This window comes from Neolamprologus multifasciatus, chromosome 2 (assembly GCF_963576455.1).
Source record: "Neolamprologus multifasciatus chromosome 2, fNeoMul1.2, whole genome shotgun sequence".
In the NCBI taxonomy this organism is placed as follows: Eukaryota; Metazoa; Chordata; class Actinopteri; order Cichliformes; family Cichlidae; genus Neolamprologus; species Neolamprologus multifasciatus.
In genome coordinates, this window is record NC_140440.1 from 13,709,699 (window position 1) to 13,730,568 (window position 20,870).

The 20,870-nt window shown below is 42.5% G+C and overlaps 1 protein-coding gene across 2 annotated transcripts; it reads right to left on the bottom strand.

Annotated features, from left to right (window-relative positions):
- Positions 1-203: 203 nt before the first annotated feature.
- hars (histidyl-tRNA synthetase) lies at positions 204-12,886 on the bottom strand. Of its 2 annotated transcripts, XM_085183789.1 has the most exons (14): positions 12,703-12,859; positions 11,111-11,427; positions 10,905-10,991; positions 9,960-10,079; positions 9,673-9,768; positions 9,298-9,423; positions 6,849-6,956; positions 6,680-6,778; positions 4,385-4,478; positions 4,012-4,139; positions 3,336-3,608; positions 3,140-3,256; positions 890-1,036; positions 204-783 (listed from the first exon to the last, which is right to left on the bottom strand). In XM_085183789.1, exons 2-14 carry the CDS (start codon positions 11,213-11,215, stop codon positions 727-729), a joined length of 1,557 nt encoding a protein of 518 aa, XP_085039915.1. In that variant the 5' UTR covers positions 11,216-11,427; positions 12,703-12,859; the 3' UTR covers positions 204-726. The 2 variants fall into 2 exon arrangements, with proteins under 2 accessions (XP_085039915.1, XP_085039921.1); XM_085183795.1 differs by lacking the exon at positions 11,111-11,427 and having other exon boundaries at positions 12,703-12,886.
- Between the last annotated feature and the right edge of the window lie 7,984 nt (positions 12,887-20,870).

A 20,870-nucleotide genomic window follows, 5' to 3' on the forward strand; every position in this document is an offset into this window, starting at 1 on the left:
GCAGCTGCATAGCAATGAAATGCTGTGCCTAATGATGCTGCTTAAGGACAACCCCAGCAGATCATCAGTTGAGTAATTCTATTGGACTTTTTTAAGCCCTTTAAAAGACACGTGTAAAGTTGGCAGCTTGGTGTTTGGTGGTGGGAGCATCGTCTTCATCCTTCACATTCTCACAGATGTGGAAACCAGAAGCTTTTCCCAGGTTTGAGCAAAATTAAGCTTTTTATTTGAGACACTGGGCAGTACAGGATATTTGATACAGACAGGAGCATTCTTAGTTAGAACTTAACTGCAGTAAATCATGACATGATTCATGTAGAAAACAAATGTGTGTAACATTTTCTCAGTCTTGGTCTTAAACACTACAGCTATCCTCGTATGTATTTGTTTAAATAGTGCACTGACTGTTTTGGTGTGATTTACATCGACCATCTCTTCAGCAGAGACCCTACTGAACAATGTGAACAATGACAACGAGTTAGGCATCTTTTACACACCCGAAAGCACATTACAAGCAACATCATTCATTTAAACATGTTCCCTGTTAGCTTCCTGCTGTGCTCACGAGCACCACATGCTGTGTAGCACCAGTCCACGTGGCTGCTGTGTCTTTGCAGGCTCTTGTTCGACTTGTTGTGTAGTGGACGAGGGAAGGAGTTCTGTACACGGTTCTGAAGAGCCCAGGAGACAAAGCGGCTGGTTTATGGCTAAACAAGCAGGAAGCGGCTAAGCCTCAGTTCTCCTCTTGACCTCACTGATGAGATCTGCTCTGGATATATCGACCTGTGCACGAACAGCAGAGGGGGTGGGGGCAGCAAGATAACGTGACGTGTGTGTGAGCATTTCTTTATGTGTGTAATTACAATGACTTGGTGTGCGTGCATCGTACCTCCTCTCTGGTTGCCACTACACGCAGCTTCACCACTCCATCCTTCAGCTCCTGTTCTCCCAGTATGGCCACGAGGGGGATGCCTGCTTCCTCACAGTACTGCAGCTGACTCAGCAGTTTGGGGTTCTTTTTGTACATCAACTCAGCCTACGTGCACACACACACACACACACACACACACACACACAGAGATATGCTCTTTACTGTTCCGATGTCATCTCACCAGAACAGACACAGTGGTGTGTTTGTCTCCTTTTTCCTGTTTGTCACAGTTAAATGTTTCAGATCATCAAACAAATTTAAATATTAGACAAAGATGACATAAGTAAACACAAAATGCAGTTTGTAATATTTTTGTCTAACATTAAATTTGTTTGATGATCTGAAACATTCAAGTGTGACAAACATACAATAAATCAGGTAGGGGGCTGACACTTCTTCACACCACCGTAGTCGATCGCTGGTCAACAGACAACACTGACATGTGCTGTGATGCTAATGACTGGGCTGTCTTACCTGGCTGTGAAAGTTGCCCTTAAAATTGTTGATTTATGTGTTTATTTATTCATTGTCAGTCTTAAAAAGCTTCCACCAGTTGTTAATAATTTTTTGATTGCATAGTTTAAACAATAGCAGCTGGCCTGCTTATTAAGACAGGGTTGAACATAATGACTCCATCATAATTATAGAATCCCTGAACAGTTCGACTACACAGTATCTGGTCTTTAAGTGATGACATATGAACCCTGCTTCAGTCTTTATTAAGGCTGTTGTGTTTTTAACATGTTTTCATGTTTTGTATCTTGTTCTATTTCAGTGGTTCCCAAACTTTTTTTGCTGGGCCCCCCTTTGTTTTGCAAGAAAAATGTCCGCGCGCCCCCCTGCGCGCACACACCTGTATTTTGCTCCATTGTGGTTTATTTCACACCTCAAACATTTAGTAAACAATTAAGCAAATACAAGTAATCTGCAGGTAGTAAGAAAATAAACTACTAACTCTTTTACGCTGCGTCCGCACCTACACGGGTATTTTTGAAAACGTCCACATAAACGGCGTTTAGAATCACCAAAAACGGAGATTTTTTTAAAACTCCTTTTTTGCGTTTACGTGTGGACAAGGAATACAGAGTTCGTCAACCAACGTCAAAGGTATGTGCCTTTTTTCATGTCACGCTGTGCGCCACGTTATTGTTTACATGAGATGAACTGCAGATAGAGACAAAATACTGTTAATCTGACTGTCTGCAGGTTTTACACGCAGTTACTGTCCCTCCATTTACAAAGGCAGAGGCGTCACGATGTCATTATTTTACATGTAGTTGTTTTTTCCTGTGTAATAATATTCAACATTGATACATTTTTCAAAAAATGCCTCTCTGTACAAAATGGGTTCAAAAACATAAACAGCTGTGGGATCCTGTTTGTCCGTGATTTGAACCAGGGGAACAAATCGTGGCAGGATCAGCCTGATGTTATTTGTATCCCGCTGTAACTTTACTGTACTGCCCCCCCACTCCCCCACCCCCCACACACACACTTTGGGAATCTGTGGTTTATGTTACGCTAGCATAGCTGTGTCGCTAACGATCACGTAGCACATCATTATATAGCAGCTAGCCCAACTTCAGTAATCCTACAAACGTCACTGCTGTTTATTTTTCTGTCTTCATTTATGTTGGAAGTGATAACAGAGCTGTACGTTTGAACTGTTTCAGAAATCTCTCAGTCAGAACATGTTATATCATGTCTAGGTGCAAACTAGCGAGCTAACTTCCTGCTAACTTTATTTTATTTTTTTAACTTATTCTGTGTATCATTTCTGGCATGTCAAGCGTACAGCACTTGGTGTTCAGCTGGGAGTTGTTCTGAAAGTGCTATATAAATAAATTGCTTGCTTGCTAACTTCTAACTCCGTTAAATGTAATAAATCCTGTTTTCATGGATGTTAAACTTAATTGTTACACCTGGTAAAGCAGCAACGCTGATCCTTTTATTAAAGATGAATTTAAACAGTTTTTAACTCTCAGTGATGTCACAGTGTTCGTTTGACTTTGGGAGCTGAAGCAGAGTTTGGACACAGAAACAGCTGATGAAGTCAGACTTAAAGACGGATAAAGCAGCCACACTGCTCCCCCTGGTGGATACACAAGGTACCCAATCTCTTAGGGTGGGGTTGTTGATGGTATCTCCCCCCTGATCTGTCCTGACCCCCCCCTGATCTGTCCTGACACCCCCCTGCCACACACCTACCTTGATGCCAGCGTTCCAGAGCTCAGAGACGAGCTGCAGTCTCTCCTCCAGCAGGTTCTTCTGAGCAGATGCCACCATGATCTGAACTTCTGTGGTGCGCACCTTCTCCGGTGAGGCCTGAACAATAAAACAATGTCACTGTTTGAACTTGTGCATCATTCACAGAACAGTAAAGCTGCTCCAGGTGAGACATTACCTCAGCCTTCTGCTCCATGATGGAGAAGATCCTTTCGATACCTATGCTGACACCCACACAGGGGACTCTCCTCCCCTTGGGGTCGAACATGCCCACCAGGCCATCGTATCGGCCCCCTCCCGCCACGCTGCCCACGCTCACACTCTCTTCTGCATTTGCGCCGTTTTGGGCTTCATTAGCGTCTGAGACTGCGCTGGCCTGAGTTAGCACGGCTTCATAGATCACTCCAGTGTAATAGTCCAGACCCCGGGCCAGACTAAGGTCAAACACCACCTAGAGAAGGTAGAATATCAAAGGTCATATCCAGGCAGGGAAGAATGAAGAACCAAAAACAAACAAAAACAACAGAGAGACGAAACAAAAGCCCCTTTTCCATTTACCTACTTGGAGTCACCACCACTCAACTCGGATCGACTGGTTTTCACTTACAACGAGTACCACCTAAAGTGCATGATTGTTGCTATAGCAACACAGCTGAGCGTCCCGTGACATAATTAGTATGCTAATGGTACCAGGTACCATGACCTAATGGAAAACCCTGAAAACCAGTAAGGGTGTGCTAGTTTTTCACAGGGTTGCGTGACCAGTATAAACCTTTCTTGTCCACATGGAAACCAGTTCATTGCTATAGAGCACTCATACTGGGATTCTATACCAGAGAAATCCAGTTTCTCACCTTGTCTGTGACGTGGAAGAGCTGTAGGTACTTGAAGAGCAGTTTGATGTCTGAGAGGCCAGCGCAGGCCTGCTTACTCTGAGACATTTTATGGTCCTGAAGGAGGCGCTCAGCCAGGTCCATCCCACCTGCATTACATCCAGCACACAGTGAGTCTGTGTGTTGTACAAGCGATTCCTTTGGCATGCTCTATTTCATCATTGTGCTGGTACAAGAGAAAATGTTTAATGTTGTGTTTCTGAGTCTGTGGGGGTGCAGCACAAGCTTGGACCACATTTTATTTGATGCTGAAGAAAAACTGAACAGCTGACAGTTCAGGTCATGCTGATTGTTCTACAGACATCAGCTGTGTGGATGTTGGCTACAGTCTCACCCTGCATGCTGACGTACTCCCCAATCTGGTCGGCAGCCTCCTCTGACAGGCCCTTCTCATTCACCATCTCTTTCTTCACGTCCTCCCAGGACATCTAGAGGAGTAGCAAACAGAGGACACGGGTAAGGATTTCAATTCAACTTTATTTATATAGCACCAAACCACAACAACACGGTGCTTTATACTGTAACATAAAGACCCAACAATAATGCAGCAACATGAAGATGACCCTGTATGAGCACTAGGGCTGCCACAAACGATTATTTTGATAGTCGACTAATCAGATCATCATCCATTGGACGTAAAATGTACAGCTTATTGCACCAGCAGCATCTGCTCTTATATAACTATCATTAGCTTACAGCTTTAAGTGTTTAAGGTGCTAACTAAAAATAAAGACAAGATGATAGTTTATTAAATTTTAATGAAATTTGCAGATTGTTTCGGTGAAGTTTAATAAACTCCTTGCTATCTAAAATATAACAGGACACCGGAGTAAATTCTCGAGCATCTCACACTTCTGATAATCAGCTGTCTGCTTGACGTTTATTCAGCTGTGTAAAAACTATAACTTTAATCTCAGCCAAACCGATTTACTCAGGAACAAATAAAATACTAAAAAAAGCCAAACAATAACATTTTTAAGTTATCTAAGTGACTTATATATCATGTTTAACCTGAGTAGCGAAAGACAGCGGTGGGTTTGAAAACGATTTGCCGGGAGTCCGGTGTTCTCACGGCTCTAGTTAGCCTAGCCCCCGGCTAGCTATCGAGCTAGTGGGTAACAGACGTCTCCGAAAACGTCGGAGCGCTTTTGAAAATATGTGGTGTCTTGATGAACTGAGCAGATATTTGAGGTTTACACAGCTACATTCTCGCCTGAAAATATGTTAAACGTTTATTTTGTGACCCAGAAAGAATAATAAGAGTAATATTAAAACTAACTAGCTGCCGCCATTGTTAGAAACTGAGCTGGGCTGCGCTATGAATTCTGGGACACAGCTTCTTCTTCTTCGGGGTTTAACGGCAGCTGGCATCCTTGTACATGCAGTGCTGCCATCTTCTGTTTCAGTCCGTTATTACACTCTTAAATCCTACTACTTATTCCTGCGGCTTTTGTGATTTTACAAAGCTTCAAACGCGTCAACTATTAAATCAGTCGTCGACGATTTTGATAGTCGACGTAATCGTGACTAGTCGACCAATCGTGGCAGCCCTAATGAGCACTTGGTGACAGAAGAAGGAAAAACTCCCTTTTAAGCGCCACCTGGAGAACCAGGCTCAGGTAGTCCATCTCCTGCGACCGCTTGTGTGTTTGACTAATGATTAATGTCAGAGTGGTGTATAAACACACGGTGAGTAAAAAGAGGTGAAAGATGGAGAAACGCTCAGCAGCCTTGTAACGAATGACCGTGAGCAGCAGGGCTCCAATCATTGCAGGCATAGATGGGACTACAGCACAGTCCAAGTTTGTTATATTTACCAAAACTTTAATTTACTAATAATCAGCTATGTACCACAGGCCTTCAAGCTGGCTGTAGTTAAACCTTTACTCAAAAAGCATCTCTAGACCCAGCAGTCTTAGCTAATTATAGGCCAATCTCCAACCTTCCTTTCATATCAAACATCCTTGAAAGAGTAGTTGTCAAACAGCTAACAGATCATCTGCAGAGGAATGGTTTATTTGAACAGTTTCAGTCAGGTTTCAGAGCTCATCACAGCACAGAAACAGCTTTAGTGAAGGTTACAAATGATCTTCTTATGGCCTCTGACAGTGGACTCATCTCTGTGCTTGTCCTGCTAGACCTCAGTGCAGCGTTCAATACTGTCGACCATAATATCCTATTAGAGCGATTAGAACATGCTGTAGGTATTACAGGTACTGTGCTGCAGTGGTTTGTATCATATCTATCTAATAGACCCCAGTTTGTGCATGTAAATGGAGAGTCCTCTTCACACACTGAGGTTCATCCATCCTGATCCAGCCTGTGGTACATCTGAGGCGCATCTGATCCAGAGTCACATCTGATTAATCTCACTTCTTGTTTCTTGTTGAGCAGCTGCACATAACATTTTCGTGCAAATGGCATCAACACAGCAGCTCTCCAAGGAGACGTTTACAGTGCTGTTAGATTACATCAGAGGTGTCACAAATAAAAATGCCATTCCTTTTTACCTCCACAATACTGGTTTCTGAATATGGACAATTGACAACATTCTCATAAGTACGAGGGTCAGGAGAACTGAGTATAGTCATCAGAAGAGTTGGATGTTCACTGCAGTAAGTCTCAGTACCTTGTCCAGTTTATCCACCGTTGAACAGATGGTTCGGAATTTGTCATCTGGAACGCCGCACACAGCAAACATTCCATCAAGGATGCGTCGGTCGTTCACCTGCATGTAGAAGATGTGGTTAGAGATGCTCACTCACCACGGCAGCACTCAGCTCAACTAAGTGACAAACCTTAATACGAAAGTCTCCGAGGTCCAGCTCATTGAGGATCTCATGTACAATCTTTAGACACTCAGCATCTGGGATCATGGCGTCGTATTGCCCTGCTATGTCAAAATCCTGAAACGCAAACACACATGTTAACCTTGTCACTTCTAAGTCAATCATCAGTGGTGATGAGCAGCAGATGTCAGTGTAAACTGAAATAGTCAATAGATAAAATAAATACATCCATCCATTCGCTTCCGCTTATCCTTTTCAGGGTCGCGGGGGGCGCTGGAGCCTATCCCAGCTGTCATAGGGCGAGAGGCAGGGTACACCCTGGACAGGTCGCCAATCTGTCGCAGGGCCAACACACAGGGGCAGACAACCATTCGCACTCACATTCACTCGCACATTCACACCTAGTGACAATTTGGATTATCCAATTAACCTATCCCCACAAACTGCATGTCTTTGGACGATGGGAGGAAGCCGGAGTACCTGGAGGGAACCCACACAAACACGGGGAGAACATGCAAACTCCACACAGAAAGACCCCGGCCTGATGTTGGAATTGAACTCAGGACCTTCTTGCTGTGCGGCAACAGTGCTAACCACCGTGCCACCGTGCTGCCCTAAAAATAAATACATAAAAATGTATTGTGCAAAGTGTTGCATCATCTACAAAGACTGTATGACAGCTTTGATGTTTTGCTCTGGCGTCATATGTCAGCAGGGTGACCTGGAAGGTGAGATTTAATACAGAGATCTGGAAGGAGCCAGTGCTGAGGATGATGCAGGAGGAAGAGATGTTGTGGATTTTGCTGGTTAAGAAGTCCAGGACCAAATTGTAGAGGAGGAAGCTCAGGTTGAGACTTTTTGCACCTGAGCCAGGAACAATCTGTAAAAACGTTTTTTCCTGTAGCCCACAGTGACATTGATGGAATCCTTTATGTGGGCCTTGACGACCCTTCTGAAGCACTTCATGGCTATCAGGGAAAGGAGTGTGGACAGCATTTAACAGTCACATTTTTTTTATTGCATCAGAGCAGTGACCGTTTACCAAAGTACACCAACCACCTGCTACTCCTCAACAATAGTTTTCCACATCTGTAGCCTCGGGTAGCTAGCTGTCACTACCCGATCCGTACCGGAAACCCGATCGGTACCCGGCATGCGCGAAAGGTGTCTACTTCCGGTCGAAGCGTTTTACGATAGTTACGGGTCAGAGTATGGGTTAAGATGTTAAGAATAATAAGTATATCTTAAAATGTTTCCAATAATGAAGCATTTCAATATAATGCAGACGAAAACGAAAAATACGATAGTTACGGATCAGGACTCCCCGATCCGTACCGCGCATGTGCAGGGGTTTTCTTCTTCTTCTGTTCGTTTAATGGCAGTTTACTCCCCAGTGTGCGAGGATACTGCCACCTGCTGACTGAGCGAATGAACCCTATTGTAAACTGAATTAGTGTCATTACAAACGTGTGTTAAATTTGATTTAGTGATAGTCGAGCGTGTTTATGCTCGTCTGTGTGGAGAAGATTGATTGGAATAGTGATGAGGATGTCCGCTATCACTGTCAGTTGCCAGTAAACACTTCATCTGGCTGATGAATCTACACGTGAGATATTACAAAGTCTGTATTATTAACTCTGTAATTAGGCGCCATTCTTCTTGTTTTACGGCGCTGTTGTTCAACGCTCTCTGTTGAGGAGAAAAGCATGAATTTGTTTGTATACGGATTATCCCTTGTTTAAATGTCCCGGTATTCGAAAAGGAGGCAGAGCTGCTGAGAAATGCTAGGAGCTAACTGGGTGTCTTGTCACTCAAATATATTGAATGTCGCAATGTTGGCAAAGAGAGGAAGTGACGTAAGATTTGCGCATGCGGGGTACGGATCGGGTTTCCGGTACGGATCGGGTAGCGACACTAGCTGTAGCTTCGGGTAGCTAGTGGACTTTGAATCCTAGCAGTGAAAGGTAGTGCTACTTTTCTGGAGGTTTTGCTGCATATGCGCAAATCTTACGTCAATGGTACCAGTTTCTACATTACTGTTGCTAATGAGTGTTGAACGCGTGAATGCTTCCTGTTGGTGATGCTGGCAGTGCCTTATTAGCAAAGTCTTGCTACGATGCTCTGGAGTAAAAGCATTGCTACCAAACACCCGGACTACCTACAGGACTGTATTGCTACTGCTTGTGAGCTACTATACACTGGCATGTTGGAAACTCAACACTCAAATTTATGGACAGTGTCAGTTTAGCACAAACAGCAGGGCTGTCAACGGCTTCTGCTTGAATCAAGATTATATAGGGGACCCCTCGCCCCTCCTCACATAGGCATCACTGAGCCAGCCTATAGGGAGCTGTGATATTTGACCTTCTGATGAGGTGACAGAGTAGATATTCCCATAGTGAGACAAAATTAATGCTATGAAAAAGAACTCAGTCCATGCCATCTGCAGTTGACTTACACACTGATAAAACTCTCTGTAACGTCCCCGGGTCATGGCTGGGTTGTCACGACGATAGACCTTAGCAATGTGATAACGCTTGATGTTGGTTATCTTGTTCATGGCCAGGTAGCGGGCAAATGGTACCTGAAAGAGGGCGCGTCAAGAATAACAACACCACAGTGTAACAATGTATTGCTACTTTCATGACAATGTAACCTTTTCACAAGCTGCACTTGGTTAATAAGAAGCCCCGTTCATTCAACTGCGTATTCTGAGTCTCTGTTCAATGCTCAGTCTAAAGTACCACCACTCTTCTTTTTAATCCTTTCTAACATTTTTGTGGAAATGCATGAATGAGAACAGTACAGTTGGCTGTGTCTATTTAAAGGATACAGTGAGGTCATATCTGAGGGACAGCAGCTCTCCTCCTTGGTCTTTGAGATCGTAGATGAGCTTGGAATCTTCTCCATATTTCCCCGTCAATGTTTCCTGTGCAAACAGACAAATAGGTCACTTCCATGCAATGTGTTCCACATTCCTGCAAATCAATTGTATGCTGTGTGGTCAAATGTTTGTGAATGTTGAAGGTATTTCACCTCCTTGTGATCAGTGTGGGGGAAATTACGATTCCCATTCCTATTTTTCAAGCAGCAAACTTGTCAAACTAAGTCAAACTCTACCTTTAGTTCAAAAACAGGTGTGTCGATGGTCTCGGCTCCATGTCGTTTAAAGCAGCGGATGATGGTGTTGAAGACTTTTTCTCTGATGGCCATCTGTTTGGGGTTGTAGTCTCTCGTTCCCTGACAAACACACATTGTCAATCAAATAATTCTATTGTGAGAATATGTATGAACTTGTTGTTTGTTGTCATTTTTTTGTTCAGCATCCTCTTTGTAACAGATTTCACCGTGCGGTAACCACTCAGCTGTAAATAGTTGTAAATAGTCGCCGTCCTAGGCCTGGGAGACTGAATCCATGTAACTTTTTGCATTAAAAAGAAATCTAACTTAGAGCCACTGGGGTTGTAATACACCATTGGAAAGTTTACCATACATACATTTTCTGGTCCTCTAGAAGAGATGTGATTGATTAAAGGATAAGCAGATCCACATAAAGCATCATGTACTTTGATGACACAATTTGGGGTAGTCTGATCCTTGCATTTTTGACTACCGACACTAAAGTTTAATTCGTTAAACCCACTCTTATGAAGGGGTTCTTTGATCTGATCTTTGGTAACAAGCTATCTAGAGCTATTATATTTTTTTAAATTATAATGCAGCCACTTGGTGCCAGTGATCTCACAGACAGGCTTCTCTGTAACCAAAGCTATGCCTGCTTCTACTTACAATAAGCTTTTAAACAAATGGTATGTGCCCGAATATAAAGGTAGCGGGTACTTTGCCATTGAGAGCTCCTTTTATTCCACCAAGTCATGCTGAGATAGTAAGATAAGCTTTACACATGTGACATAAAGTTAAATGGTTGTTTGTCTTGTCCTAATACAGATGATACCAGGCCTGTGCCACAGAATGTGTTTTTCCTTTCTATTCAAAGAACATGCTGTAAATATTCTGTAAATATAAAAGTGAATTTCCTTAAATACAACAATACTTTAATCTTACCTTTGGTGTTTTAAGGACAAATTGGGTTTTGCCATCATCTCCTAACTGAGCCTTTAGTTCCAGCAGTTTAGCTACCTCTTCATCAATCTGCATGAGAACACAGAACAAAATATAAAGTGTTCAGAGGTTTTATACTGTATTTAACAACTGTAGTGTGAAAAATTATGAATACATCTTGTCAAATAAACACATGGACAGCAGCCTACCTGAGCCACAGTGATCCCAGGGAAAGAGTGAAGAGATCGGACACATGTGGGAGCCCGAAAGCCCACCAGAGCGGAGCAGGCACGAACCCAGATCATGCCCAGCATGGTTATTCCACAGTGCAGGAAAATGTAAAAGTAGGACCAAAAAAAAGATCAGAGTGCATCAAGAGTGCAGCATAATCCAGTGGTGTTGTACAGAGCCAGCCGCAGCAGCCAGACGGTGAAGTAGATGGTGGAGATGATGAATCGTGTGACGGACCAAGGTCACCACAGGTCAGGCAGGAAGAACAGGAGAAAAGTGGTAAGCAACCCTGTCACTAGGAGAGGGTGGGGCATGATGCATCATCACCACAGTGAGGAGAACAGAACACGAGATGTAGCAAGTCAATCACAGCAGCCCAACAGCCCCCCACCCACCCAGCAAACAAACAGTCTTTCACTAATGTGATAAAAACTGATTTAGACAACAAGTGCACAGATGCACCTCTCGAACTGTTTTAAAAAATCTATGATTCCTTCACTTATTGTCCACAGCCACAAAAGGCTGGTTAACATGTCTACTGTTGCTGCTTTAACCTGTTATTGCATTTAGCAAACTACCTGTCAGCAAGCATTTTTAACTTAGTCTCAATAAATCTCTATGGTGTCATTTTCATAAAGCCAGTCAGACTCTGAACTAACGTCAAACAATTCAGATAAAAGACAGGAAATGGATGAGACTGCTGTCTGAACGATTCAGCTAAGGCATCTTCTCTGAGAAATAAGAATATGCTCCATGGTCCAGTCTAGAAGATTCCTGAATAACACAAAGGGGACGTTTTTAATTCATGTTGTTCTACGAGGATTTATGACGGGCTAAAACAAACACTGGCGCCTAGAAGATGCCTTGATCGTCTTAGTGTTTGTTAATAATAAACGCTTCATACATTTGGCATTTATTGTGGTATCAGCTTCATATTCTCAGTGGTCTCTGATAATGCCCGTGTTAACGCATGCGCGTTATTGCATCAGCTCTCCTTACACATTTCCATAACGAGAATAAGAACGTGGAAAAATCCACGTTTTAAAGCCGTGAAGAAAATAAAAAACTATATCATTGTTATCTAATTCGTTAATTCATTACATAATAGGTGTCAACATGTATGTTAACATTCGCGAGCTAACTGGGCTGAATGAAGGAGGCCGGACCGATTAGAGCGCAGGACTTTTCCTGTAAGCTAACTCTATGGTGGAATAAAAAACCGGCTTTTGGGAAGAATAGACTTCTTCTCCCTGAAACCTGAATTTAGCGAATATTGTTTTCTAAATATAAGCGCCTTCCATTTTTTCGGAAAGCCAAGTTATTGAACATAATCTATATCGAAATGAGAACTGATTAATAATCATATTAGACAGTACTGAGTCAGATGCTAACAGCATGTATTCCAAGACCGAGAGCTAAACTGCGAGTATGAAAATCTTCTACATGTATTATATAGCTAATCTAGCTAGCAAACAACCAATCAGTTAAAATGCCGAAGCATGGCGCAGCATGCTGTAACTCACTTGTCTTAACATCATAATTAATATTAAGAGTAAATCTCAGTACGGACCTGCTCTTTGCTCGCCTTCTCTGATTTTAACTTCCGAACGACTTCCCCTTGAAGTTTAATCGCTTCTTGTGTCTGTGCCTTGTCTTCCATTGCTTTTTCTAAATGTTTTTATAGCGCTACTCACTTCACCGGCTACCTACAACACATACGGACTCGTAACTGTCAACGGAGCATAAAACGGAAACGGAAATAAACGCAATTTCCGATTCATCATTCGTGACGTTCCCTTTTTTTTTTTTATGTGTAATGTCTTTACTTATATTGGTAAATCGACTTCAGTAAACAGGATTTACAAAGGGGTTATACATAAAATTTAAAGTTTCCTGCTTTTCAAGTATCTTTATTACTCTGTGTTAGGGACATACATTATAACCGATCCGGTCACTTAAAATATGTTTACAGTAACTGTTGTTATATTTGTTGCCTTTTCTGTTTTCCTTTTGGTCAGATTACTCTTAAAAAAGACATTTTTAATGTCAAAGAGATTTTTAAGAGCATAAAGGATATATAAAAGTCACTGCCAAAAACGAATTGCAGCTTCTACCTTGTGACAGGAATCTTGTTCGTGGTTCAAGACGACTTGATATCATTCATGAGGGATATTTTTGAAATCTTTTTCACATATTATAGACCAACTAGTTATTTATAGCTTAGTTACAATCACTTTTTGGCAAATACCGGTAATCTGTTTTTGGCAGACAGGAATTCATTAGTTGGGGACACCAAGTTTATGACCTTGAAATTTATTTCATTACTTTAGGAGGAAGGAGGAGTGAAATACATTTTCTTTGTATAACCTTAATTGTCCCAATTTCAAATGATTTTAGAATAAGGTTTCTTTTAGCTAGAATAGATTTCGTTTAGCAAAGTAGTTCTGATCACTTTGTTTGTGCACCTGCAGTCAGAAAAGTCCTGCTATGCACAGCTGTCACTCTAAGAGAAATTTAAGAATGTACTCTCTCTTCTTCAGGTTATTACAGGTAATCTGTCATACTGAGCATTTGCCTGGTGGACCCAATGGGTCAATTGAGCTGCGCGCCCGTTGTACAAGTACTAACAGCAGCCCATTAAACTCTAATTTCAGGGGTTTATTTTAAGTTTACAGAATATAACATCTGGTAAGACGATGAGTTTTACTTCTCACTGTCCGTGTTATGTGTGTCCATTTATCATGTCTGCTACTTTGCTCTGTGGACTGTAAAATGTTTCACTGTATTCATGAAATAAACCAGAATGTCAATGTCTGAATCTTTTACTGTTTTTCTGTTCACTCCAAGTTTGACTAAACCCACAGCTCACAAACATCACAGAGCAATCTCAGTGTATTTAGCTGCTTTTTCCCTAAACACAATCAGCTGACTGAGAGAAATGCCTGTAGTCCTCCACGTTGGTCATTGTGAATGTTGAAGGAGCTTTGTTCCATAGACACCTCATACGAGTGTTTCCTGCACTTAATCCAACACAACTATGTTCTCTTTAAATCCAGATTCCTTTTATAGTTTGCAGTGAAATTTGTTAAACCGTTGCTTAATGGGACAGAAGTACACGTCACTCTTTACTAACACATTGTAGATGAGTTAACAGCTAACAGCCTCACACACTCTTTAGATTTCTGAAGTTTTGTGTGTAATGGTTTAGTCTCTCACACCTTACCCTTTCTCCCAGTATCACACCAGTATGACTCCCAAAGTACGACTCAGTAAACAAACCAGGACTCTGAAGTCAGAACAGAAAGATACAGTTGGAAGATTAGTGAACGCTTTTATGATGCGTAGTAAACTACCCCCCTTTTCTTCTTCTCTGTTGTGTGTGTGTGTGTGTGTGTGTGTGTGTGTGTGTGTGTGTGTGTGTGTGTGTGCCTTAGAAGTCAAATTATACATTAGCCACACTTACAAAAAACATTTTTTAAATTTCATTTATAACTGAGATTACAAGTTGTAAGCAGAAATCTTGTGCTCAGCCAGAAACATGTTTCCCCCACTTTCACAATACTGACGTGTCAAATCCACAACCCCCAACAGATGGTTTGTTACACGCGGGCGAGAAGGGCGAGCTTTACTTACACACAAGATCACTCCACCTGCATATTTCTTGAGAAATGAAGCGTCTTTATTAAGCCCTTATTTATAAATGTTTACACAATAATAGACACCGTGTGCTCTGTGACATTGTAGTCTTCTACTTCTGCTTCCATTGGTTTGCATTTTAAACTCTCAGCCTTTCAGTTTGTTACGAACGGCTTATATTTTTTAGAAAGAATCAGTCTTTCAGAGAAAACATTAGCCGCCTCCTTTGTGACACTCTGTACCATCCACAGCTGTTGGATTTTCACCACTAGATTGTCGTATGCCTCGGTGGCGTCAAAGACTTTTGAGGAACAACATCAATATTGAGCCTGTTCCAAAATTTGAATGTACATGTGTTGAAGGTGCGGGTCTTGTTGAAGTGTTAAACATATTTTTCTTTAATCTGTGGAGCAACAAAAACAAACCTTTTAATTGTCTTCAGCTTGAATATCGGCAGGTTCAGCTGTTTACAAGATGTTGTGTCCTATCCAAAGGTTCTTTGCAATTTTACATTGAGAAACATTTTCCTCAACATATTTGACCCTCATAAAGTACCATGGCCGTCACACTGTCATTTATAATTGTTTAAATAACTCGTGTCTTAAGTCATCCCATCATACAGGAAATAAAAGTCGTGTGGTTCACTTTTACATCACAAAATGTTAGAAATATAAGCCATTCGTAACAGTTTAAAATGCAAACCAATGGAAGCAGAAGTAGAAGGCTACAATGTCACAGAGCACACGGTGTCTGTTATTGTGTAAACATTTATAAATAAGGGCTTAATAAAGACGCTTCATTTATCAAGAAATATGCAGGTGGAGTGATCTTGTGTGTAAGTAAAGCTCGCCCTTCTCGCCCGCGTGTAACAAACCATCTGTTGGGGGTTGTGGATTTGACACCTTGGCGTTCACTAATCTTCCAACTGTATCTTTCTGTTCTGACTTCAGAGTCCTGGTTTGTTTACTGAGTCGTACTTTGGGAGTCATACTGGTGTGATACTGGGAGAAAGGGTAAGGTGTGAGAGACTAAACCATTACACACAAAACTTCAGAAATCTAAAGAGTGTGTGAGGCTGTTAGCTGTTAACTCATCTACAATGTGTTAGTAAAGAGTGACGTGTACTTCACAGGAGGATGTGTGGAAGTGCTTCAGGAAGGTGAACGCACGCAAAGCTACTGGTCCGGACGGGATTCCCGGCCGCGTCCTTAAGTCATGCGCGGCTCAGCTGGCTGGAGTGTTTACACACATCTTCAACCTTTCCCTCTCTCTGTCTGTAGTCCCAGCCTGCTTCAAAATGGCCACCATCGTCCCTGCACCCAAATCCTCCACTGTCTCCTCATTGAACGACTGGCGACCTGTAGCCCTGACCCCCATCGTGAGCAAATGCTTTGAGAAGCTGGTCAGGGACTTCGTTTGCTGCGCACTACCCGACTCACTGGACCCTCTACATTTGCATACCGCCACAACAGGTCCACCGATGACGCCATAGCCCTGACACTACACACTGCCCTGTCACACCTGGAGAAGAGACACGTATGTGAGAATGCTGTTTGTAGACTACAGCTCAGCATTCAACACCATCGTTCCATCAAAGCTGGACAGGAAACTGCAGGATCTAGGACCGAGCAGCTCCCTCTGCAGCTGGATCCTTAACTTCCTGTCTGACAGACACCAAGTGGTCAGACTGGGCAGCATCACCTCATCCCCCATCACACTGAACACTGGTGCACCACAGGGGTGTGTACTGAGCCCTCTCCTGTACTCACTCTACACCTACGACTGCACGGCCACTAACAGCTCCAACATCATTGTGAAGTTTGCGGACGACACTACAGTGGTGGGTCTTATCACCAACGGTGATGAGGCGGTCTACAGGGAGGAGGTCAGCGCCCTGACCCACTGGTGTCAAGACAACCATCTCACCCTCAACGTCAAAGACAAAGGAGTTGATAGTGGACTTCCGGAGGTGCAGAGAAGTACACACCCCCATCACCATCAACGGCGCTGCTGTGGAGAGAGTGAGCAGCTTCCGCTTCCTTGGTGTACATCTGGCTGAGGATCTTACGTGGTCAGGACACACAAACAAAACAGTGAAGAAGGCGCAGCAGCGCCTCTTCTTTCTCAGGAGACTGAAAAGATTCGGCACGAGCCCCCGCATCCTCAGGACCTTCTATCGCTGTGCCACTGAGAGCATCCTCACTGGATGCATCACCACCTGGTACGGCAACAGCATCGCTTACAACCGCAAAGCTCTCCAGAGAGTAGTGCGGTGTTCTGAACGGATAATTGGAGGTGAGCTTCCCTCTCTCCAGGACATCCACAGGAAGCGGTGCCTGAGGAAAGCGGGGAGGATCATCAGGGACTCCAGTCGTCCAGCCATAAACTGTTCAGACTGCTTCCATCAGGAAGGAGGTTCTGCAGCATCCGGTCCTGAACCAGCAGACTGAGAGAAGCTTCTTCCACCAGGCCATCAGACTGCTGAACACTTCATAGACACCTCACCTCCACTACTGGAACTTCAACATTATGCACGCCATACTGTACATTAATGCCACTGTTTTGCACAATATCCAACTACAAACCTCTGTATATTTTATATATTTATTTTATTTTTACTCTATTTAATTTGTAAAATATGTGCACACACACGCATAGAAAACCATATTTAGTATACACATCCAGTAATGCATACACTCTTATATTGTACATATATTTATTACTCTCTGATTTAGCCATCCTTATATTTTGCTTGTTCTTATGTTATTGTATTTTTGCATACCTCTGTTGTTTGTGCAGCTCGCACTCAAGAATTTCACTCACATGTACTGTACCTGTGTACCTGCACATGTGATGTGACAATAAAAGGGATTTGATTTGACATTGAAATTCTGGTTTATTTCATGAATACAGTGAAACATTTTACAGTCCACAGAGCAAAGTAGCATTCATGATAAATGGATACACATAACACGGACAGTGAGAAGTAAAACTCATCGTCTCACCAGATGTTATATTCTGTAAACTTAAAATAAACCCCTGAAATTAGAGTTTAATTTCCCCCTCCCCTCACCCCCTCCACCCCTCCCCCACAGAGGTGCCCTATATATTCTTCTGGCACTGTATAAATAAAATTGAATTGAATTGAACATTAATGGAACAAGGCTGGTGCTAGTTGTGACTTTGCAGCTTGTTTAGTTGTAGCTGGTGGGGCTGCTCACGGTGCAGAAGCAGCCCCAACTCTAACATGTTGATCAGTTGACACATTTTGCTGCATTTATTTTATTTATTTATTGTTTCTGTCTTAGCTTTTCAGCTTTCGTCACTTCTTCCACATGAAACTTCTACAAGCTGTGTGAGCACAAGGCCAAGGCAGGGGAGGGCCAGAGATTTGATTGGGCTATACAGTGCTGGAAATGAAAATGGATTAATGGGCCGCTGTTAGTACTTGTACAACGGGTGCGCAGCTCAATTGACCCATCGGGGTCCACCAGGGAAATGCTCAGTATGACAGATTACCTGTAATAACCTGAAGAAGAGAGAGTGCATTCTTAAATTTCTCTTAGAGTGACAGCTGTGCATAGCAGGACTTTTCTGACTGCAGGTGCACAAACAAAGTGATCAGAACTACTATTCCAGCTAAAAGAAACCTTATTCTAAAATCATTTGAAATTGGGACAATTAAGGTTATACAAAGAAAATGTATTTTACTCCCCCTTCCTCCTAAAGTAATGAAATAAATTTCAAGGTCATAAACTTTAAATTTATGCGACCCAGGACCGTGTATAGTCAGTCTTTGTCCCAGTGATTCCTCTATGTTTTCCCTGTATTCCACGTTTCGTGCCTTGTCTCCCTTGTTTTCATGTTCATTTGTCTCTTGTGTCTGTTTTCTGTTTCCTTTCTGTTCTCATGTCTGCTCCTTTCCCCCGACATCATGTCAAGTCCACATCTTGTGTGTGTTTCATGTTTCCTGTTTTATTTTGACAGTTCCAAGTGCCGTGTTTAGTGTTTTCTGTTTTACTTTCTCCCAGGTCGTGTCCAAATTCATGGGCTGCTTCCTCCTGAGGCCGCATTTGTAGACCGATTACGTCACAGCGACGCGCCGAAGGCTGTCCAAATTCGTAGACTCCTCTGAATGCAGCCGACAAATGCGTCCTCCTTTTCCCCGAATTTGAAGGATGGGTCGGGTGTGTCCATCGTGCCTTACCAAATCCCAGAATTCATAGCGCGGCCCAGCCAAACTCCAGTTTCCAACAATGGCGGCCGCTACTAAGTTTTAAAATTACTCATACTAATCTTTCTGGGTCACAAAATAAACTTTTAACATATTTGCAGGTGAGAAAGTAGCTGTGTAAACATCAAATATCTGCTCGGTTTATCAAGATAGAGCATATTTGCAAAAGTGCTTCGACGTTTTCGGAGACGTCTGCTACCCACCAGCTCGATAGCTAGCCGGGAGCTCGAGGGTTACTGATGCGGCCGAGAACGGCACAACTCCCGGCACATCATTTTCAGATCACCGCGGAGTTTCGCTGCTCGGGTTAAACGTGATATATAAGTCACTTAGACAACCTAAAAATGATATTGTTGGGCTTTTTTCAGTGTTTTGTTTGTTTGTGAGTAAATCGGTTTGGCTGAGATTAAAGTTATTAGATTAGATAAAATAAAACTTTATTAATCCCCCGGGTGGGTTCCTCCTTGGTTTTTACACAGCTGACTAAACGTCAAACAGAAAACTGATTAAACAGAAGTGTGAGACGGTCGAGAATTTACTCCAGTGTCCTGTTATATTTTAGATAGCAAGGAGCAGACGGCTGAGTTTATTAAACTCCACCGAGACAGCGGTGACGCTAATCAGAAGGCTAGACCGTCCAATTTCACGGCCGTTTACTTCCGGCCTACCCGACCTTCTGAGGACCCGGCCTTCGCGGTCTACGTGGGCCGGGTCCTCAGGAGGATGCAGCCCATGAATTTGGACACGACCCCAGTCTCAGTATGTTAGATCTCTCCCAGCTGTGTTTCCCATGTGTTTCCACTTCCCTCGTTACACCTCTGTGTATTTAAGCCCTTTTCCTCTGCCCGTTGTTGCATCATCTCATGTTGCTGTATGACTCTCTCTGTGTTTCTGGTTTTCCAGTGTTTTCGTTACAGTAAACTAAAGCTGCCTTCCTCAGTTAATTCTTTTTAGTTTGAGTTGGGCTAGCTCCCTCATCCTGCCTGCCACAGCATGTATATCGTAGTCTTACATGGGCAGGTTCATCCATCCTTTCTTTAATGCCTAATCTCTTTTTCACCAACAGAAGGATGTCTTTTCTTGTTGTCCATATTATTCTCAACTCCAACAGACTCACAGCTTCCTCCATCTTTGACTCAATATCAGGTGCATTTTTCCCAAGGATCTGAATGATCTGCATTCTGACATTTTCATTAGAGACACCAACTCATATCTCATCACATGATGAGCAGATCATATAAACCTAATCACATAAAACTATAACACTCATGAAGACTAAAGGCAGGTAGGTGTTCTTTAGCTTTAAACACGAGATCATTATAATAGTAGTGAGTATTACAGCACATGTATGCACACATTGCTAAAATGTCACAACTCTGTTGGTTATTCAGTATTTATTTCAGGACAGTGGTGCACAGTTCCTAACCACCTTCTAAGATCGTTCCAGTTCAGATTAATGAACAAATGACTTCAGTCTATACTGCAGTCGTTCTAAATGTTTCACACTGATGGTCCTTTGACATGGGGCCAGAACAGCCACACTTGATTTTGACAAAAAGGGAAAAAAAACACATTGAAAGACAATTGACGTTGAAAAAAAGTTGTTTTTGTTGTTGTTGTTTTTTTTTTAAATCAAATTGTGTGAGTCTTTTGTGTGGTAGAGGCTGAGAGGTGAGTCTTAACGTCCGAGTCTTGGATGTAATTTGCATATAAGTTGTATCCTGCAGACGTTACTAGCTGCCCATCTTAATTGTGATGGATTTTTTAAGCTCATGTGGAACTCCTGAACAGCATGTGAGGGTTTTTATGTGCTCGTTCTGTTGGAGTCAAATTGTTGAATGTTGTCATTGTGTTTCTTAAATTTGTAA